The sequence below is a fragment of the Drosophila takahashii genome, chromosome 3R (genome assembly GCF_030179915.1).
Source record: "Drosophila takahashii strain IR98-3 E-12201 chromosome 3R, DtakHiC1v2, whole genome shotgun sequence".
Taxonomy (NCBI): Eukaryota; Metazoa; Arthropoda; class Insecta; order Diptera; family Drosophilidae; genus Drosophila; species Drosophila takahashii.
Genome location: NC_091681.1, coordinates 35,176,499 through 35,195,770, shown reverse-complemented (window position 1 = coordinate 35,195,770; position 19,272 = coordinate 35,176,499). Strand labels below are relative to the sequence as shown.

Below are 19,272 nucleotides of genomic sequence, written 5' to 3'. Positions count from 1 at the left end.
TCTGTAGTCTAATCGAATCAATCTGCGTAGCTAGCGACCCGCAATTCCCGATTGTTAACAAATATGTTGTGGTTTACTTGGAATTATCGCATTTTGTACCGCTTAAAATGTAAATACTATGTAAATTAATATGGGATATAAAATAAACATTTCATAATTAGTAAAACAAATGGTAAATCTAGTTTAACTGTAAAAAAAGAGAAGGGTGGGGTAGTAGTTGGGGCTCTTGAAATTGGATAGTTTCATTAGATGTGGCTATAAAATTATTAGATTTATTTTTATCGTTTATCATTATTTAAGAAATTGTCAATGCATTTTGAAATTAATCTACCTTTTTAATGTTTAGTCCTGTAAATTTGTTCTATTGATTTTCTTCTTGTTTTATTCGATTTCAATTTCAAATAAGCGTAAATTCGAATGTTTTGAGACCTATTTTTTAAGCTAACTTCATTAAAATTGATTTATTTAGTAAAATAAAATAGCTGAAAGAGCATTACTGATTCTTACTGGTTCGTGTCTTCGCTAACGAAAAATTACGTTCATGTAAAATGTAGGAAAAAATAAAGGTAAGCTTTGGGATAATGTAAAATATAACACAAATAATAAATTAAACAGTATTTTTAAAACAAAAAAAAAATTAAAATTAAAGAACAACTCAAAAATTATATTTTTAATTTTATTACATTTTTATATATTTTTCTACGGTCTCTAAAAAGTTATAGAAAAAGGGAATAATAAAAATATGGTCTTAATCATTAGTTTTGGTTAATTCCAGTGGACTTCAAGCTTGGCTCTTGCTCAAAACAAGCCATCAAAATGTGCGAATCTTGGCGAGCATAAGACTTAGCCAGAGAGCCCGACTTTCGGGCGCGATTTGTTTGCTAGTGGATGGGATTTTTGTTTGTTGGCAGCTGTGTTTGCCGTTTGTTCTGCAAATCGAGTTGGGCTTTTTTGCTGTTGCCTTTCGTGTTTTTGCCTTGGCACTTGGCTGGCGTTCTGTGTTGTGAATGTGGCTAAAACTTGGGGCTCGACCGCTCTCGGAGCTTTTCAGCCTGGCTTCTTGGGCGACGACTTATCAGTTTCTGATCGCTGTGGGAATTCAGTTAATTGTGGACGCTGTAGCCAAACGGACGCAAGCGCGGCGCTCGAGAGACTTTCCGAGGTTTTCCAAAAAATAGCAAAACACTACGTGTTTCTGGTCGTGAAAGTATCTTTTTCCAGTTAGGCAGTTCCTTCTGCAGTGGCCCCACCCTTCTTCTTCTTCCCTCCATTATTTAGGCCCCGAAAAAGAGCCTTTTCAAGTCAAATCGAGGAAAAACCACGAGCAACACAGCTGAAAACCTATTTAAGGACCGTTCTAAAAAATCAAGGATTTTCATTCATATTAAAAGACCTCTTTCGACCAAGTCAGTTAAATAAAGGTTTTTTCAGAGTGTGTGTGTCTATGTGCGTGTGCGCGTGTGTCAGTGTGTGTGCCTTAATCCATTAAAAATAATTAAGCCCAAATAAAAACAACACATGTATATCTAAAGTCCGCGAAAAAATAAATAAATACTTTTGAAAGAGCCATAAACAAATCGCAGTCTACGAAATCCGTTCAAAGCTCGCGCCAATATTGCTCCAATTTAAGAAAACGGCTTAGCAACAATTGCATTGAACAGTCGAACAACAACAGCAGCGAAAAAAACTGAAACTGAAAGCAACAACAACCCGTAAATATAGAAAGCTTAACAATCAAATCCAACAGCAACGACAACGAGGGATTAAAAGCCAGTAACAACTATAAATGTGGTGGGTGCATTATTGGTAAGCTCAGCGGGTTTGGTAAAAAAGTAACGGTTAATAATATGCCACACGGAAAAAAAAACGTTAAGATCATTTTGGAATTGCTTGTGCCAAGATCTGTATTTAAGTTACATTTATTGCATATAGTTTTAAGTTGAATAGTTTTAAGTTGAAAGTTAAATTTATTTAATTGTAATTGGAATTCTTTTTAATTCATTTTTAAGTGAATATTCAAATTAAAACAGAGTAACAAAAATATATTGTAACTTATTTACATTTTTGAAAATATTTTCTAGAGTTTTTATTTTAAAATTGTGTTAGAAAATTTTTTTTTTTAATTTTGATTTAATTTTGCAATATTTTAAAACTTATAATTTTAATTGTATATGTCAATGGTTAGATATGCATTTTAATTTTTTTAAAATGTAAATCGCTTGTCTATGTTTGATATCTTTTTTTATTGATACCAAGAAATTCTGTCTGTGCAGGAATAGTATCCAAAATATATATAGATCGCTTTATAGCCGAATGGCTAAAATTGGCCAAAACCAAAGCGTTTTTATGCGCAAACGCGTTTTTTATGTTTTTAGGATTTTCCTCCCCCCTTTTTTGCAAATTTTTTTTGCTTGGTTTTCGTTTGTTTTGCACTCGGCTTGTTACTCAAATTTTTTGCTGCTGTGTTTTAATTTTTTGTTACAGTTTTTTTCTGCATTTTTGTTATATTTTTTTTGTTGGTAGGCTGCCTTGCTCAACGTGCGGGCTTTGTTATTGTTTTTGTTTTCGGTTTTGGCCATAAAGTGGATTTTTGTCTTCAAATTGTGGAAATCTGGCGGAAGGGCGGTAAGGGGCGGGGCAGGCTGGGAGTTATGTCGGCCAGTCGCCTCAAGGTCACGGATGAAAGTCTATATCGGTGTGTGAGTCAGTCCAATTGGCATGCAAGTGCATTGGTGTTAGAGTTTTAAAATGAAGAAATAATAAAAAAATGACTGAATGAAAAAGTGTTTGTTTCTTTTGTGCGGATTGTATTCCCGATTTTTGATGGACAGGCGTGTGTGGATTAAAGGCATTAATTTATTTCGCCAGCAGATTCATATTTCACACAAACGAGACTTTAATGATCGGTAGATACATATACATATCTCATTATTTTTAGGCGCCCTGCTTATTCCAAACTCACTGTAATAATTAACGGTCTGCTTGTAATTGAGCGTTGATTTAGTGACCCACTGTCCCAGCTGCTGGCATTCAGCTACAAAGTTCGAAATATAAAATCGCTGTGGAGTGAATTAATTTCAGATTTGTCCGATTGAAAGTCCGCTGCCAGCTGAATGCCAAGGAAAAGCTTCAATATCCATCCAAGGGCAGTAATTGTGTGCAATGGATATGGATATGGATTGTTTGAAGGAAAATTTATGGCCGCCACTTAGCAGCATAATTTACGATCTTATTACTGAAACAATACGTCCGAGTTCATAATTAAATTTGATTTCAATTAATAGCACCTAAATTGTGTGCAGAACACGTTCGTAATTTCCAAATCGCTTTAAATTAGAACACATTCGACAAACGACGTGTTTGGATTAATAACTCAGTTAAATGGCCGTAGCTTGTTTATTTTTATGGCCCACTTAATGTAATAAATCAATCATTTAAATAATAAATTGAATGGAAGTTAAATATTTTATGTAACATAGTTGAAAAGTAACTTTTCTAATTGTACAAATTAATAATGCATTTTATTTCAAGAAATATCAGTGCAATATTTTATTAATTTATTTAATTACTTTCAAAATTGCAGCATTAATTTATTATTTTAAATAAGTAAATCTAATAAATACAAATACAAATTATAATTTTAAAACCGGATCCGAAAAATAAATTCCAGGAGATCATTTAATGACTCAATAAATTGTCTACAAGCTTTTATGTTTTATTTGCAATACCTGAGCAAAGTAATTGCAATCTCTATTAAATAAACACTCCTGTCATTACGGTAACTTTTCGTAGCCTCAGCTCGACCCTTAATCAATCAAAGAGCCATATCGATAATGTCTATAATCCAATGGCCCCCACATTCTGAGCCAGATTGCAAAAGTGGAAGCGTTGCCAAACCGTTCAACATTTTTTAAACAAAATCATTATTAAGAGCGTAATTGCACCGCGAAACTGCCTGCAGTAGCGCAGTCGCTGAGCTTTGGCCAAAACAATTAAAGGCTGCAAAAAGTTAAATTAACAAATTATATGCTGCGGCAACAAAAACAAAATGTTGTATAAAAAAAATAACGAAACCAGTGGCAAAAACGCTGACAAAACGCCTAAAAGTCGCGCGCGACCTGCGAAAGATAAACAAACTGGTTGGGATTGCACTGTTTTAGCCAGAGTTTTTAGTTTTGGCCACAACAATGCGATGACAAATGGCCAAAAGAGTGCGCGGAGTGCAATAAACTCTTAGAAATTCCATGGAAATATAAACACAAACAGAAAACGCTCCAATTAGAGACCGCTCGAATGTGTTTTTTGTGACTTTGGCAGAGTTTTTGGCTTTGCATTGACTTTGTGATGGCTTTTTATACCCTTGAAGAGGGTAGTTTATTTAAGATGAACAGGAACCTGTTTTTGTATTATTTACTATAAATATAAGCAAAGTTTATTTAAGCTATTTTTATGGTATTATTTGTAAGGTACTTTTCTAAAATCACATCATTCATTTTTCTTTTTCTTAAACTTAAAACTTATCGAATACATCTTTAAAAGTATACTCATTTTTTATTGCTGGTGATAACGATGTAGTTTAAAATTCGTTTCTGTTTTTATATTCATATTCAAAACAATCTTAGCCATATCTTTACTAAGGTAGAATTTACCCTGACTTAAAAAAGGGATTGTCAAGAACGTTATTTTAGATTTCCTTTAGATGAGACACGAAGAAAATAAAAAATAATAGAAAATTCTTTTAAAAATGTAAAAGCCAATAATGCCGACTTTAAATCATTAAGAGATGAAGATGATTTATAGGAGTGCTTTTTATAATTCTTATAATAATGTTAGGGTTGTGATTGTGTTTCTTTTCTTGGCATTTTTTGGCTGCTGATTAAATAACGCATACGACGTGTGGCCTCTCCCTTCTTTTGCCTTCTTGGCTTTGAGCCTGTCCGTCCCTCAACTCAACCGAGCTGTACTGAAACTGAAATCAAGTGAACTGAACTCGAATCAACTCCACTTCGATTGTTAATGAATTGCAACCGTCGTGCGACATTTTCTGAGTCTCTGAGCGGTAGACGTCGAATGGGTATGAGAATGCGAATGTTTGACAATTTGTCACAGGGTCCAACACTTGTCTCGTCCCCGTCTGAATCTAAATATGAGTGTGATTTTGAATCGGAATCTAAATCGGAGTGAATTGCGGGTGCGGGCCACGTTTGTCCATTTGTTACACATTTTATTTTCTGCCTTTTTGTTTGTTTTGTATTCTTTTTTTGTGTCATTTGTATGGCCATGCATTGTGTGTGTACTTAGTGGCAATTTATTTGCCATTACCTTTTGCCCGCAGTGTTCACTTCTGGTTTTAAATCAAGTTTATTAACCGGAATCTGTCAGTTGACCATTGTCCACAGTTCTCGCCTCGCCGATCTTCCAGTTCCCCGGGTTCTCTGCTGTTCTGTTTTTTTCAGGGCGTATCCATAACTATCGATTAGCATTCTAATTTATATACTAACTGCCCGGAAAGTGTGAGTACGGCACAAATTTAGTAACGCCAATGGGCATTCACGAGTGCGATTATTCCATTAAGATTTCAAGACCAACTTGCGGTTGCTGCACTTCCAAAGAAGGGAGATCAATAATTGCCAAGAATAAATTTATGCACAAATTATTGAGTATATAAAATTTACTAGTGCTGGAAATATATCAAGAGCTATAAAAATAGATTCATTGATTTTTTATTAATTTTTTAATAATAGATGCCATAGTTAGGCGTGTGAATTCCCTAAGTTTACAGCTTAATTATATGGTTCTTAATGTCATTATAATTGCCTAACTGTTTACAACTTATTTAATGGTTTAAGCTAAGAACACGACTTAAATATTTCAATTTTATCCCATCTTCAATAGACAGCCTATGAAACTTAACCCATCATTAATTTCTATATTTTAAAGATCTGCCAAATGACCAGCAACAAGTTCCTAAATCCAAAAAAACTTGTTTGTCTAAAAAAAAATATGGTTTCCAAGAATACAATTAAAGATAATTAATAAATATAGGGTATTCAAGAATCAATGATTTTCCATATTTAAATCCAGTTGTTTTTGGCCTTAACCCAAGTGTTTTGTACGAGTTACCTGCTCCCAGCAAAAACTAGAACTAGAACATATTCCGATTCCAATTCCTATGACAATTATGGGTGCAGCTTTATAGTTATAGACTAGTTGTAATTTACAGACGCTAAACTGCGGATAATGAATGTGTGAACAAAACGACGGACGTCAGAACTTTTACTTTCCTATATGGATGGGCTTTACACACAAAAGACTCGAAAGGCCAAAGAACTTACAGCAGAACCTAATGATGAACATCTGCCAACAAGACAACTAACTACTAAGAAAAAGAGAATAAAAGAAATTAAAATGACGTCAGACAAAAACAAAAAAAAGCTTAGGAATAGAGCAGAAAAGAACAGCCAGAACAGAATAAAATATAATGGATGCCGGCTTAAATGGGAGGTTCTGGCATTTCCATATGACTTTGGCTAATTAATGACCCCTCACTTGGCTAAGAACGAAACTTAGAAACTTTCGTTTTTAATGAGATGCCTGGCTGGCCATAAACATATTTGTTTTCCCCGCAGAATTCCTTAGTAATTAAACGCTGTCTGGTATTAAGTAAAAAATCTAAAAAACTGGAGAGGGCCATGAGTAATTATATTACCTGTGAAGAAGGCTTGATAAGAATTAGAACTGGTTTTTTCTTCGCCTGGCGTCTCTTTCTTTCTTTCGGCTTTTGTCTAGCTTTTTTGTGTTTCTTCTGGCCAAAAAGAAATATGATTTTTTTATGGATTTGACTTTGGTTGGTGTTTAATTACATGGTCTCCGGAGTGGCGGAAATGCCTGAGAACGGTTAATTAAATTATGGCTGGCCAAAATCAAACTCATCACCATGGATTTTTTGGCCATCGATTGCAGCAACTTGGGGCTAGAAAAAATCTTGTGGTACCCCCACTTCAATGGCATGCCAATTGCTGGCAACAAAAAGCTATCAAAATACCTTGCCATTAATTATAAATATGTTGAAATTGCAACAGACGACTGAACATCTGTCTGGGTTTTCAGTTTTCAGTTTTGGTTTTGGGTTTTGGGCTTGGCTTTTGGCTCTCGGCTGTCGGCTCTCCGCTTTTTTTTTGTTTGCTGGCCAGACTCTGCAACTTGTTGGCCGCTTCTTCAAGTGGCTGGCTGTAAGTTGCCAGTTGCTAGTTGCTGTTGCCAACCTGTTGCCAATACAAGTTCAATGATTCTTCTACACCCAAAAAAACCACAAGCCCTTAAAAGTCTTTGAACTTGGTTAAACGAACTAAACAATAAAAGGGCAAGGCAAACATATGTTAGATACACCCATACATCATAATCTTTATTAAATATTGGCTTAATTTTTTTTTTATAAAATTTGTTTTTTTTGTTTATGTGGACTAATATTTCATATTCCCATTTAAGGCTTAGTACTCAACCCAACAAAAAGTCGTCCAAAACAAAAAACTTCATATGAAAAACAACGTCAAAAAATTTTGTTTCATATGAAGTTTTTGTTTTGGACGACTTTTTGTTGGGTTGAGTACTAGCCCTAAGAATGAAATAAGTTATCATTTAAATATGACAAAAAAAAATAACTGCGTTTTTCAAATCTCCTTTAAACAAACAAGGTATTTTACTTTCAAGGTACAGCCTTTTCTTTTGCAAATCTTATAAAACTTAAAATTAAAATCGACAACATTTTTTAAAATTCTAGAATTAGGTAAATTTTTCTGTAAGTGCACTCAGTTAACTGCGGAATCCGCCGAGACTCTTAAAATTAGCTGCAAGTGCCTCGCGACTCTCGTCGAATTCTGGTGTGAAATGCACCTTGACATTTGGCGTAGATTTTTCCCATGGCTTATCGATTAAACGGAATGAATTTGTTTTCGTACTGCGATTTGTTATACGTTTGCCAAATATTTTTAATGGCAGTCAATCTTGGTAACCTATCCACCACTTCGATTGCTAATTACCGCTTTTTGTCCACTCTAATTGCAGCCATTAACCAGAAATCCCAAGAAACGACTCTGGACAGAATGATCGCAGAGCAGCTGGTGGTCAAAAGTGGCCCAATGAATCACTGAGAGAAACAGGAGCCCCAAAGGAAAGCGATCCCCGGCTTTAAAGCACAGAGAACAAAAGAAGCACTAAAGCGCTTGATTAACAGGTGGATTAAACCGAAAGCGGAATGGCACACTTTTGCTGGCTCCTCAAATTCGGTTTTTTGCTGCTGGTAAGTGTCGCTTTAAGTTTGTTACTCACTTATTTATGGCCAGGTGCTCAAAGAATTCCAGGGAACTCGTTGGATTTTCAGCCAGAGCAACGCTTAAGTTCAAGGCTTAGTTTTGGCCATTTAAGCTACCAAATTAAACTAGTTTACACTCCATTTGAAGCCGTTTGGTATTTGCTTTTAATGGTTTGTAATTCTTGAATTGTTTGGGTGCTTTTTTAGAAAGTTAAAAATAATTGTATTTATTTAAAATAATACCATTTTGTTTTATACATACCCTCTTTAAGATTATTTAGTAATTATATCAAAATACATCCGCAAATAAATAATATCATTAAAAATTGTTATGGATTCAATAAACGCTTTTCAAGAGTAGCTGATGAACTCATTTTCATTTCATCACAACCGAAGGCAATCAATCAATTTATTTGATCTTCAACTTGGAAAGTTTCGTTTTCCTTCCACACGGATTTCGAATCAAACAATCGAAACAAAATTGATTCAAATGGCACCAATCTAACCCCGAAAAATGGAAAACTTTAAAGTCCAATTGAGACCTCATCTTTTGTGGCCAGCAATTTCCCAGGCAGACAAAAATGCAATTGCCAAATGCATTCGCATTCACATTCACATACACAGGCGGTGGCTCCATTAGCTTGGCCAATGCATTTTGAAAAATGGTTTAATGGTGCGATCGCACTCCATTTGTTTGCCGACTTCGGTTTTATTAGCCCAAATCATCCATAATTCTGCTGGTTGGCTCGTTGGCTTGTTGGCTAGCAAATGCATTTGGAATTAATTTTTACCACACACTCGCTTTTGTGTCTGGCCGGCACTTTATTGACTGCTCATTAGACAGACCGAGTTGATTGTGAGTAATGTGGAGTAAAGCCAGGCTAACTGAAGCCGAGTAAACTAAATAATTGCACGCGATTTAAAGGCACTTGGGTTGCCTGCTATACTTGGAAAAAATATATGGCAATTAAATGCAGAAAGTTGACAGAGAATTAAAGAGCTCTGTGTGGAAAACAGAAAACGATTTGTGTGTTTAAACCAGGGAACGAAAATAACTGTTATTGTAAATTTTTCATACAAAAAAATCACGCACTTAGAAGGGTCCTAAAAATTTTTTAAATACACCACAATTTTTATTAGCCATTGTAGTTTACAAATCCGTAATGATTTTTATTTTTTGATTTTTATAATAAAACTCAAAAAATAACTGATATTTTTTGATTTTTATGAATAACAGTTAATCCCTTGACATTTTTGAAAAAATGAAATAATTTAAAAAAAACATAATACCCGTGCTTTTTATAACTTACTAAAAATTTGTTAAAAAAGGCAACCGCGCATATTTTATACCTATATTTTTTTATACCCTTGCAGAGGGTATTATAATTTTGGTCAGAAGTTTGTAACGCAGTGAAGGAGACGTTTCCGACCCCATAAAGTATATATATTCTTGATCAGGATCAATAGGGGAGTCGATATAGCCATGTCCGTCTGTCCGTCTGTCCGTCTGTCCGTCTGACCGTCTGTCCGTCTGTCCGTCTGTATGTCTGTTTCAATACCGTTTGCGAGCTCAGTTTAAAAGCTAGCGCCTTGAAACTTTCACAGTCGTCCTAAAACATGTGTACGCAGATCAAGTTTGAAAGCCGACCCGATCGGACGTCTATATCCTATAGCTCCCATAGGAACAATCGGATATAGCTTTCACAAAAATGAAGATATTTCGCTCAGTGTAAGAGCTATTGGCATGAATCTTTGTAAATCGTATTTTTTTGTGCGTACCTTGATCAGGGTAAAAGCGCGTGCCGATCGGACGTCTATATCTTATAGCTCCCATAGGAACAATAGGGTGAAATCGGTCAAAATTTGACGTTTTTCAGGATATTTCGCGCAAAATATTAGCTATTCCCATGAAACTTTCCAAATCGTATTTTTTTGTGCGTACCTTCATAGCTCCCATAGGAACAATAGGGTGAAAAATTGTAAAATTTTATTTTTTCAATTATAAAATATTTTGTTGTTTATTAATTCATGTTGCTAGTCTAGTCAAGTTTTAATTCGTAAAATCTGCAAGGGTATTAAAACTTCGGCTTGCCGAAGTTAGCTTCCGTCCTCGTTTAAATTTAGTTTACCCACAAAATCGCCATAAATCAAGTTTGAGTTTTATTTTGATCACGACGAATAACTGTTATTTGTCAACTTTTATTATAAAACTCAAAAAATAACAGTTATTCTTTGAGTTTTACTTTACAAATCAGAAAATAACTGTTAAAGTGTGATTTTTAAAATAAAACTTATAACAGTTACGTTCCCTTGTTTAAACTGATTTGGAAAATATTTATAAAGTAACAAATCTATGGTCTTCAGGACATTAATTTTTAATATTTATTTTCATGAGTACCCACTAAAATATTTTTCTAAATTCAATTTTAATACTTTTAAATACATACAAATTGAAAATGAATTTAGCATTGTTTTTAGTAAAATTAGGATGAACTTCATGACAAAAGTTTATATATTTTAATATTTTATTTGTCTTTAATTTATTTGTTTTACTTTTTTCTTTTTTAATAAAATCAATTAGTCTTTTGTCTACCCATTTTTCTGTGAGTGTTCATATGCAACTGACTATTTGGACTGCCTCTGTTTATTGTGGCTCCGACTTTTGCTCTGCTTGTAGCTGAAACTCAGACTCTGTCTTTTGGCCATTCAATGGCGATGACGACGGCAATTTGCAAATTATGCACAGCGGGGCAGGGAGTGGAAGTGGATTTGAAGCCCCACCACCGCCAGTAGAGCAACTACATTCTAAACTCGGATTTTCCTTGCGATTATAAGCCATTATTAACCCACCGAGGCACATCCGCGGCTCGGATTACCCGCGAGTATTCATCAAATAAACAGTCTCGTTTATGGTGTTGAGTTACTCCTAAATGTTCTGGCGGCCAGCATGGGTTAATTTCCCACACAGCAATCCGTTTTCGTTTTTGTTTCATGTGTCTCTGCCATGTAATTAATAAATGTGTGTTTTTGTGCCACAGCCCAGGTTGATAGCTGCAATTTGGATCGACTCGCAGTGGAAGTGGAGTCTTATTTTGATTCTGCCCCATTCTGTGGCATTGAGCATGGCCCTAATGTGGGCTGCACTTGGCTGGAAGATCGATAGTTCGATAAGTGCACTGGGAAAAATAAAGCTGTACTTTAGCAACTATTAAAATTATTGTAAATTTTATTATTGCTATATTTATTTGAAAAGTTGTATATTTCTAATCGAAATGGAAAAGGGGTTTAGAATTTTAGTACATCTTACTTTTAACAAAATATCTTTTATTCTTTATTGGACATAATATTACGCTCGAAATAAAAATTCAAAAACAATGTTTTTTTTAAATTTGACATGCAGTACAAATTGAATACTCTACTCCACTTAAAATTTGACTTAAATTCATTTTGAATTGATACTGAAAGAATAAAAATTATTAGACCAAGAATATATTCTGTTCTATTGGACTCAAAATAAATATTAATTTAATACTCGGTAATTTTTCTTAGTGTATAAACCTCCGCTGGCGTTAGCCTGTAATATTGTGTACACAATGTGTTTTTATTTATCCCCAGCTGACGACAGCGGGTGGTGGCTTAGCCCGGCGAATGTCCGATGTCTGCTAACAGAGATTAGACTTTGGCCCGGCCAGTTTAGGCTGGGTTTCGTGGGGAAAATGGACCCGCTGACACATTCACTTGGCCACCGACTGTTTTTCGGCTGCAACGGTGGCTGCTGCTCCCAGGAAAACCGCCCACTTCTAGCACAAAATGCCCGCGGACAGCACAGCACTCGAAAAATATGCAGAAATGCCAGAAATGGGGGGGTTACATGACTTTTTCCGCATTCGATATCTTAGTTCGTGGCCTGAGTCACTGGCCCCTCTCTTCAAATCCTGTTCATACATATAGTACATATGGTAGTGGTAGCCCCATATCAATCAAAATACTTCCGAAATTTGCATAACGCAAACACATGAATTCAATCTGTCAATCCGTGGCGTTTGTTTAGTGTCAAGCGTGTAAAAACTGAAATCACGATGATTGTGGCTAATTAAAGTATCGAATGGCAGCATCAGCGGCACTTGAAAGCCAATCGAGTGGGCCAAATGATCTCGAATAAAGAGAGTGCTCATTAAGGCGTGATTATTGCTTAATTGTTCGCTGTCCATTCACGCGCGACTCCAAAAGGCACACAAGGCGGATACGTGATATTCTGAAAGTTGACTCTTTTTGACACTTCCGCTAAGTTGACAGCCGTGAAAATTGTCGCCAAAACGAGCGGCACAATCGAATGATAAATTGTCGAATACCCAGGGCAAAGTGCAAAAGAATGTCGAAACAGGATTAGCCAGCTACCTGATAAATCAATCAAGATTAATAATTGCTTATCATTCCGATTGGCTTTTGGTTGAAGGAACCCCAAAGTCCATTACCCAATTCATTCATTAAACTGGAGCACGTCACTGACCAGGCGTTTTAAATAACCCCACAATGGAAAGGAATTCGCATTGTTTCGATTTTTTGATATTTTTAGAACGTTTTTTTATGCTCGCTTTGTCTTAGGGCGAAACCGAAGCCCTTTTGTAATTGTCACTTGGTTAATTTGGTGTCAATGCTATTTTCCATTTACCATTTACCATACATTTTCCATTCAACGCCCGCGGTCGGTTACTTCTGCAATTTTAGACATAAAAGGCAAGGCGACCCGCCGGATGACTAACCGATCTAGTGATATGGCTATATAGTAACTGGTTGGTCAGTCAGTCGGTTGGTTAGGTTGGTAACTTTAGCACATGTGCGAAGGTGTTGTTCGCTCAAATCTGCTCTAGAAAATGCTCGGCGACAGGCGCCCACTGCACTGCCGGATGTTGTTATTGTTCTTGCTCAGGGGGATATTAACTGAAAATATAAAAAATGTAGGTACTTATACAAACAGCATGAATAATTATGCTATTATGTTCGCAGCAGCGATCGCTTTAAATTATTAATCGAATATTTGATTCAATTTTCGCCATTTTTCATTGTTTTCAATTTGCGCCTTTCAAAAGTGTTTGGCTAGTATAAATGATCTGCCTCGTTGCAATTAGCAATGCTAATACTTATGGCGATCGATAAATATCCATAAATATGCTTTATTGGCAGGGCGAGTTCGTGCCCTAAGTCTTTTGTTTCAGCGGTGGGTGTGTGGCGCTGATAACAATTTATGGCCGATCTCTGGCCATGAATTCGCACTGGAGTGTTAAGTTACAGTGTTATGGCGTAGATATGGATGTAGATTACCAAGCTAATAAAACAACTTAATGGTGCATTAAATTCAAATTATTGTTGGATTGAAAGGCAATAGAGGTGTTAGCTTGCAGTAAAGGCTTAAAGGAAAAATCAATTAAAAATCAATTGTGTACTGATTTTTAAATCACTTTGATCTAAGATTAAATAATTGGTTTAAAAAACGGTCATAAACTATAAAATATTTTGAAACAATTACCAATTTATTTTATAAAATGTATATTTAAATTACACAAATTATACATTTTATACTTAAGTTCTGACTCAATCTCTTTTAAATTCGACATTCCATGATCTGACAAATATGAATATTGTGAATTTACCTTGAATTCAGAATTATTCATCGAAAAGGACAAAACCAAAATGCAATCCGACACCCATAAAAACTTGTCCTTTAGTCAAGTGGGGAAAATTACTTCCTCAAACCGAAAACAGGTTGATAAGCCGCGAGATGAGTCAGTGAAATGCATGCAAATCGGTAGGAACATAAATATCTGAATGCCGCCGATTGACAGATTGACCGGCAGGCAGCGTTTATGTAGTGTTTTCCATATTTTCCACTCGAGTGGAGCGGTGGGTTCCATTTAGACCTAAACCATTGGGCAATCCATAATCCCCCGGCTCGAACTGTTTGTCCGATTGGTGTTTTCGCTACCTTACGCCACCCACTTGAGCACTTGCAACGCGGTTAATTATGCCGCACATTCGCCACTTGACCAGGGACTCCACAGAAACATGCACCACTTCAAACGGAGCACCGCTCTGAAATTCCACTGATGTCTTAATAGACCAACCGCCGCATTATTATTCAAATGCCATCGAGTCGAGAGGTCCAGATCTCGGTCGTCCATTGCATGACTTTTGCATATCTGAGCGCGACATGAAGACATATCTCTCGGCGTATGTGGATCGATACAAATGATATTTTAATTACGCAAATTTATAAATAGATCGCTGAGATAAGCTGTAAATGCGATCACCACTGTATTGCAGTTGGAAAAGTGTAACTGAAATTCTTTGGAACTTTGGAAATTATGTCCATTAATATTTCTAAAATTACTAATAACACCAGTTTACAAAAAAAATCGATGAAATATACCATGAATGAAACCTTTGTTTTCCGGTAAGGTACGTCTTCCTGATTAAGAAAATGACACTTAAAATTTTTTTTATGGATAAAATTTTATTTAAAGTGTAAAAAACGTTTTTGACACTTTTTAAATTTCTAACTTGAGTTGTGGTTACCCGATTTCAACCATAAGTGACTCATTTTACAGGTATTAGAATGCCCTCCAACTTTCATATAAATTGCATTGAGTTCCATTCATTAGTTTAGAAGCTACATTTCGTCAAATATATATATATCTGAATATGTATATTTTTGAGTAATATTTCTAAAATATTATTACCTTTATATTTATTATAATTTACTATTTATTATTAAGTCAAAATTTTCTTGTATTTATCCGTAATTTTTTTCCAAGTGTTTATGCTCTCACTTCTCAATTGCATTTAAATAAAAACTGATTCCAAGGGAAATGTCGGGCATAACTAACACTCCTTTTATCTCTGACATTTTCAGATGTTGTCCGGCTGCCGGACACGCCCCGCCCCCGATCCCGCCCCTTTTCCAGGCGGCAGGCAGAGTGAGCTCATCGCGGGCAACGAGTTCCTCAAGCTGTTCCTCGATCACGATGATCAGCAGCGCAGTCTGCACAGCAGCGAGCAGGATTTCGAGGGCAGAGGAGAGTCCCCATCTACGTTATCACCAAATCCTAATCCTCGCCAGCGAATGGCAACTGGCAGGAGTCTGGATGTGGGCAGGAATCGCTATAGGAATTCCCTGAGTTCGGTAATTTCTCCTGAAGATGAGCATGCTGATTCCAAGCAGGTGGTGAAGCTGGTCACCTCGGGCAGTAAAATAGTGTTTCTTGAAGATGCCCCGAGTAAAAGCAAGGATGAGGTCAAAGTGGTGGCCGTGAGTGTGAGTTCCTCCAGCAAAAGAGGAGGTCCTAGCTCTTCTTCTGGAGCCACAGGAAGTGGCACGGATTTTGTAAACCGCTCGCATAAAAGTGAGCTTTCCATAGAGGAAACGGAACCCCGATTGGCGGGTGATTCCATGGACAGCGAGGTGGATTCCCTGAATAGTGCCTCCAATATACAAAGTGTACTGGCTGCTCCTCTGCTGGCAGCTTCCTCTGCCCATTCCTTCTTGAAAACCAACCAAAGTGAGGTGGCCGATGAGGAAACTGCCTCTCCAGCAGCAGCAGGTTTGCCCTTTCAAACGGTGATTTATCATGACACTAAACAGGGCAGCCGCGGTCCTCAGTCCAGATCGATATCCTACAGTTCCATCTCCCAAAATGTAGACGATTTGCAGACGTGGCAGCAGACGAGAAGTGGTATTCTGGCCGAGGCCCAAAGAAATGTGAGTGAGAGCCTGAAACATGGCCATGGTTCCTCGGAACCCGCGAAATTCTATTCGCTGCCCTCAAAAATGTACAGTGTGCCGAGTAAATTTTACTCGGAACCAGCAAAGGTCTACTCGGAACCCTCGAAAATGTACGGTCAGCCGGAGAAGGTTTACTCAGAGCCCTCGAAAGTCTACGGGCAGCCCTCTAAGTTTTATTCGGAACCAGCTAAGGTTTACTCGCAACCCTCGAAGGTTTATGGGGAGCCTGCGAAGACCTATTGGCCCCAGACACTGACCACCACCACGGCAGCAACAACTAAAGCTCCCTTGGGAAGCACCACTGCAGCCCAGTCTTTAAGTAGCACAAGTACAACTGGAAAACCCCTAACAACCAGCACTTTTGTACCATTGAGATCCCGACCACGACCTGCGATTGTCTCGCGCATCGCTTTTGGCGAGGCCCAGAGTACAGCAGCAACACCAAGCAGCACAGCAGCAACACCCAGCAGCACGGCAGCAACATTGGCCAGCAGGGTCACCACAGTAAAGCCTCCTGGTGGAACTACTTCAACCAGCATCAGGCCAACCACTTGGCAACATCATTATCACAGCTACAGTCAGCAGCAACCAACTCGCCGAGTACTCTTCAATTTGGATAAATTGCCTTATGATTTATTGAATGCACCGCAGCCATTGGATCCAATTTTATCAAAGCACTCAGGTCCGAGTCACTACCACCAGCAGCAGCAGCAACATCTGCAGCAGCAACACGAAGCGCAACAGCAACAGCAACATCCAAGTCCGTGCTGGGAGCAACAACGTCAGCATTCATCACCGCCGCATCAACATTCTAATCAAAATGCCAAAGGATTGCCCAATAGAGGTGAGTCCAAGTCTGAATCTGGTTAAAAAAAAAACAAATTACACTGTGCAGCAGGGCGAGTGTTGTGTTGCAACTGGCAATGCATAAATTAAACAGATCAATTTTCCGCGGCCCATCAAGTTTAATCGCATATCATTTATTATGACCTGTTTCACTTGAGGAAAAGCTTTTAAAGTTGGCAGAGTAAACAAAGTTGGGATAAATTGGGGTTCTATTATGAATCAATTTTCTAGTTTAATGGTATACTATTTAGCTTTCTCAGAGTAATTTTTAAAAATTTTCTATAATGATATAGGATGAAAAAAGAGCTTAATATTATTTTATTGCTGTTTATTTTGCGATTAAATAATGTTAAGTTCTATTTTAGATACATTTTCCAGTTTAATTACACACTTTTTAACTTTTGCAAACTTTAGATTTCAATATATTCTAATTTATTATAAATCGGTTTTTTGTCTTTATATTTTTTAAACCTCTTTTTATTTATTTATGTCCGGTTTGATTTTTTTTAATTTTTCCATTTTTCAACACTTTTGAATTTTTTTTGCAAAACCTTCTGCCCTGTGTACTTATGACAGACAGCGACAACGCACGGGTTTAACCACTTGAACCCCGGCCAACTAATCTTGAACTTATCAAACATCATCTTTTGTTGCATCTTTTTTCTTTTTCCCGATCCCCTCGCTGCAGATCTAGTCAAGTGTGTTTCCAAATTTGCACACCAACATGGAGCAGTCGGATCGGCGGTGGACCCATCAGCGCCATCAACTTCGGGGTCAGGTGGTGGCTATTCGTACAGCTCCAGCTCCAGCTCCTCGTCCTCCTCCTCATCCGCTGGATCTTCAGCTGGGAAACAACAACTGCAGCATCAGCACTTTACCACCGAGCGCCCCGAGCTCTATACTCCGACCTCAGAGCAGAATTACGAAATTGAAGAGTCCGTTAGTGTTATGACAAACGGACGGGCCCATGGACTGCAGGGTGGTGGTGCAGGTGGTGCAACCACGCCAGCCGGTCCAGTCCAAGCCAATCCACCAAGCAGCACCACCGTGGCCACAAATCGTGGCATCAACAGAGGACGTGGCTCGGTGGTTTACAATGCAAATGCCAACGATTATTCGGATGGCAGCGATGACGATGGTGGTGGTTCAGATTCAACGGGGGAGGGCGGCGATTCGGGATCCGAGGGACAGAGCCCCACTGATGACGAAGACAAAGTCGCCTACGTGGTCGAGGGACGCAACTACCGAAAGTATCGCGTAGAGGAGAAGACCGACGATGGCTTCATCGTTGGCGAGTACGGAGTGGTGGACCACAACGATGGCAACCTGTGGGGAGTGCGTTACACCGCCGACTCCACCATCAATCGCAGTCTGATACAGAAGGCGTTGCTCACGTTTCTCAAGCTCAAATAGGGGCCAAATGGTCAGACTCCACGCGGAAAAACACTCGAAATGAAGTAGGAAAAGATGCCAGAACAGAAAAAAACTAATGGAAAATACAGGAAAATTAGGAGAGATTAGAAAACTTTTTGGAATATTTTTAATAACATTTTCAATTTGGAAAATAAGGCTAGAAAGTTAGGGAGCAAAAATTAGTTAATCTTGAAATATTTATTTTTTATAGCCATTATAAAACTTATTACAATATTTCTAATGAAGTTAAAGAGAACAAATTTCCCAATTGAATTAAAAAATTAAAAAAACATTTTAAAATTAAATATTTTTTTTAAATTTATTACGAAATTGGTCTTAAAAAAAAAAAGAATCCTCTTAGTAAAGAAAAGAACCAATAAAATTACAAAATAAATTTACATTAATCTAAATTAAACTTTCATATTTTAGAAACTGTATAGAAAATTGTTAGACTATATCTAAAACTGTAAGAAAAATTATATATGGTTAGTGAAAAATTCAAATGAAGAAAAATGCGATCCACTTTTTATAATTAACGAATTGATTAAAAACTCTTAGCAATCTCTGGCAATTTTTTCTAGTTTATTACGATGGTTTTTCCGAGTGTCCAAAAAAGATAAACCCGCACTTCCCCACTGAAAAAGAGACAGCTGCGCAGGCATTCACATGTGATCCAAGTCGTATTGTAGTTAGTCTAGTTAACCTAATCCTAGATCTAAATAGATAAACCTAATTAGATGTACCCTAGTACGTAGCCACTAGTTTCAGTTCCCACGAGATCCAGTGTGTGTGTGTTTAGTCAGTAAACGAATTTTGTTTAATGTTTAGTTAATGTTTTAATTAATTTATTGTAGTTGTTGGTATTGTAATTGTAATTGTAGTCCGTAACCATAAAAAGAACCGAGCCTAATTTATTCAGCCG

At 37.1% G+C, this 19,272-nt stretch overlaps 1 protein-coding gene across 2 annotated transcripts; it reads left to right on the top strand.

The window, feature by feature from the left end:
* Nucleotides 1-1,127: 1,127 nt before the first annotated feature.
* Nucleotides 1,128-18,598, top strand: LOC108059618 (uncharacterized). Of its 2 annotated transcripts, none has more exons than XM_070216988.1 (4): nucleotides 1,128-1,791; nucleotides 8,065-8,299; nucleotides 15,222-16,935; nucleotides 17,626-18,598. In XM_070216988.1, exons 2-4 carry the CDS (start codon nucleotides 8,255-8,257, stop codon nucleotides 18,348-18,350), a joined length of 2,484 nt encoding a protein of 827 aa, XP_070073089.1. In that variant the 5' UTR covers nucleotides 1,128-1,791; nucleotides 8,065-8,254; the 3' UTR covers nucleotides 18,351-18,598. The 2 variants fall into 2 exon arrangements, with proteins under 2 accessions (XP_070073089.1, XP_017000464.2); XM_017144975.3 differs by having other exon boundaries at nucleotides 1,128-1,806.
* Nucleotides 18,599-19,272: the final 674 nt, after the last annotated feature.

What these genes read in the sequence shown, in the direction of transcription:
- LOC108059618 (XM_070216988.1), top strand. Translation starts at nt 8,255, where the DNA reads ATGGCACACTTTTGCTGGCTCCTCAAATTCGGTTTTTTGCTGCTG. An exon ending in AATTCGGTTTTTTGCTGCTG is followed by an intron (nt 8,300 to 15,221) that starts GTAAGTGTCGCT and finishes TGACATTTTCAG; the next exon opens with ATGTTGTCCGGCTGCCGGAC. An exon ending in CAAAGGATTGCCCAATAGAG is followed by an intron (nt 16,936 to 17,625) that starts GTGAGTCCAAGT and finishes CCCTCGCTGCAG; the next exon opens with ATCTAGTCAAGTGTGTTTCC.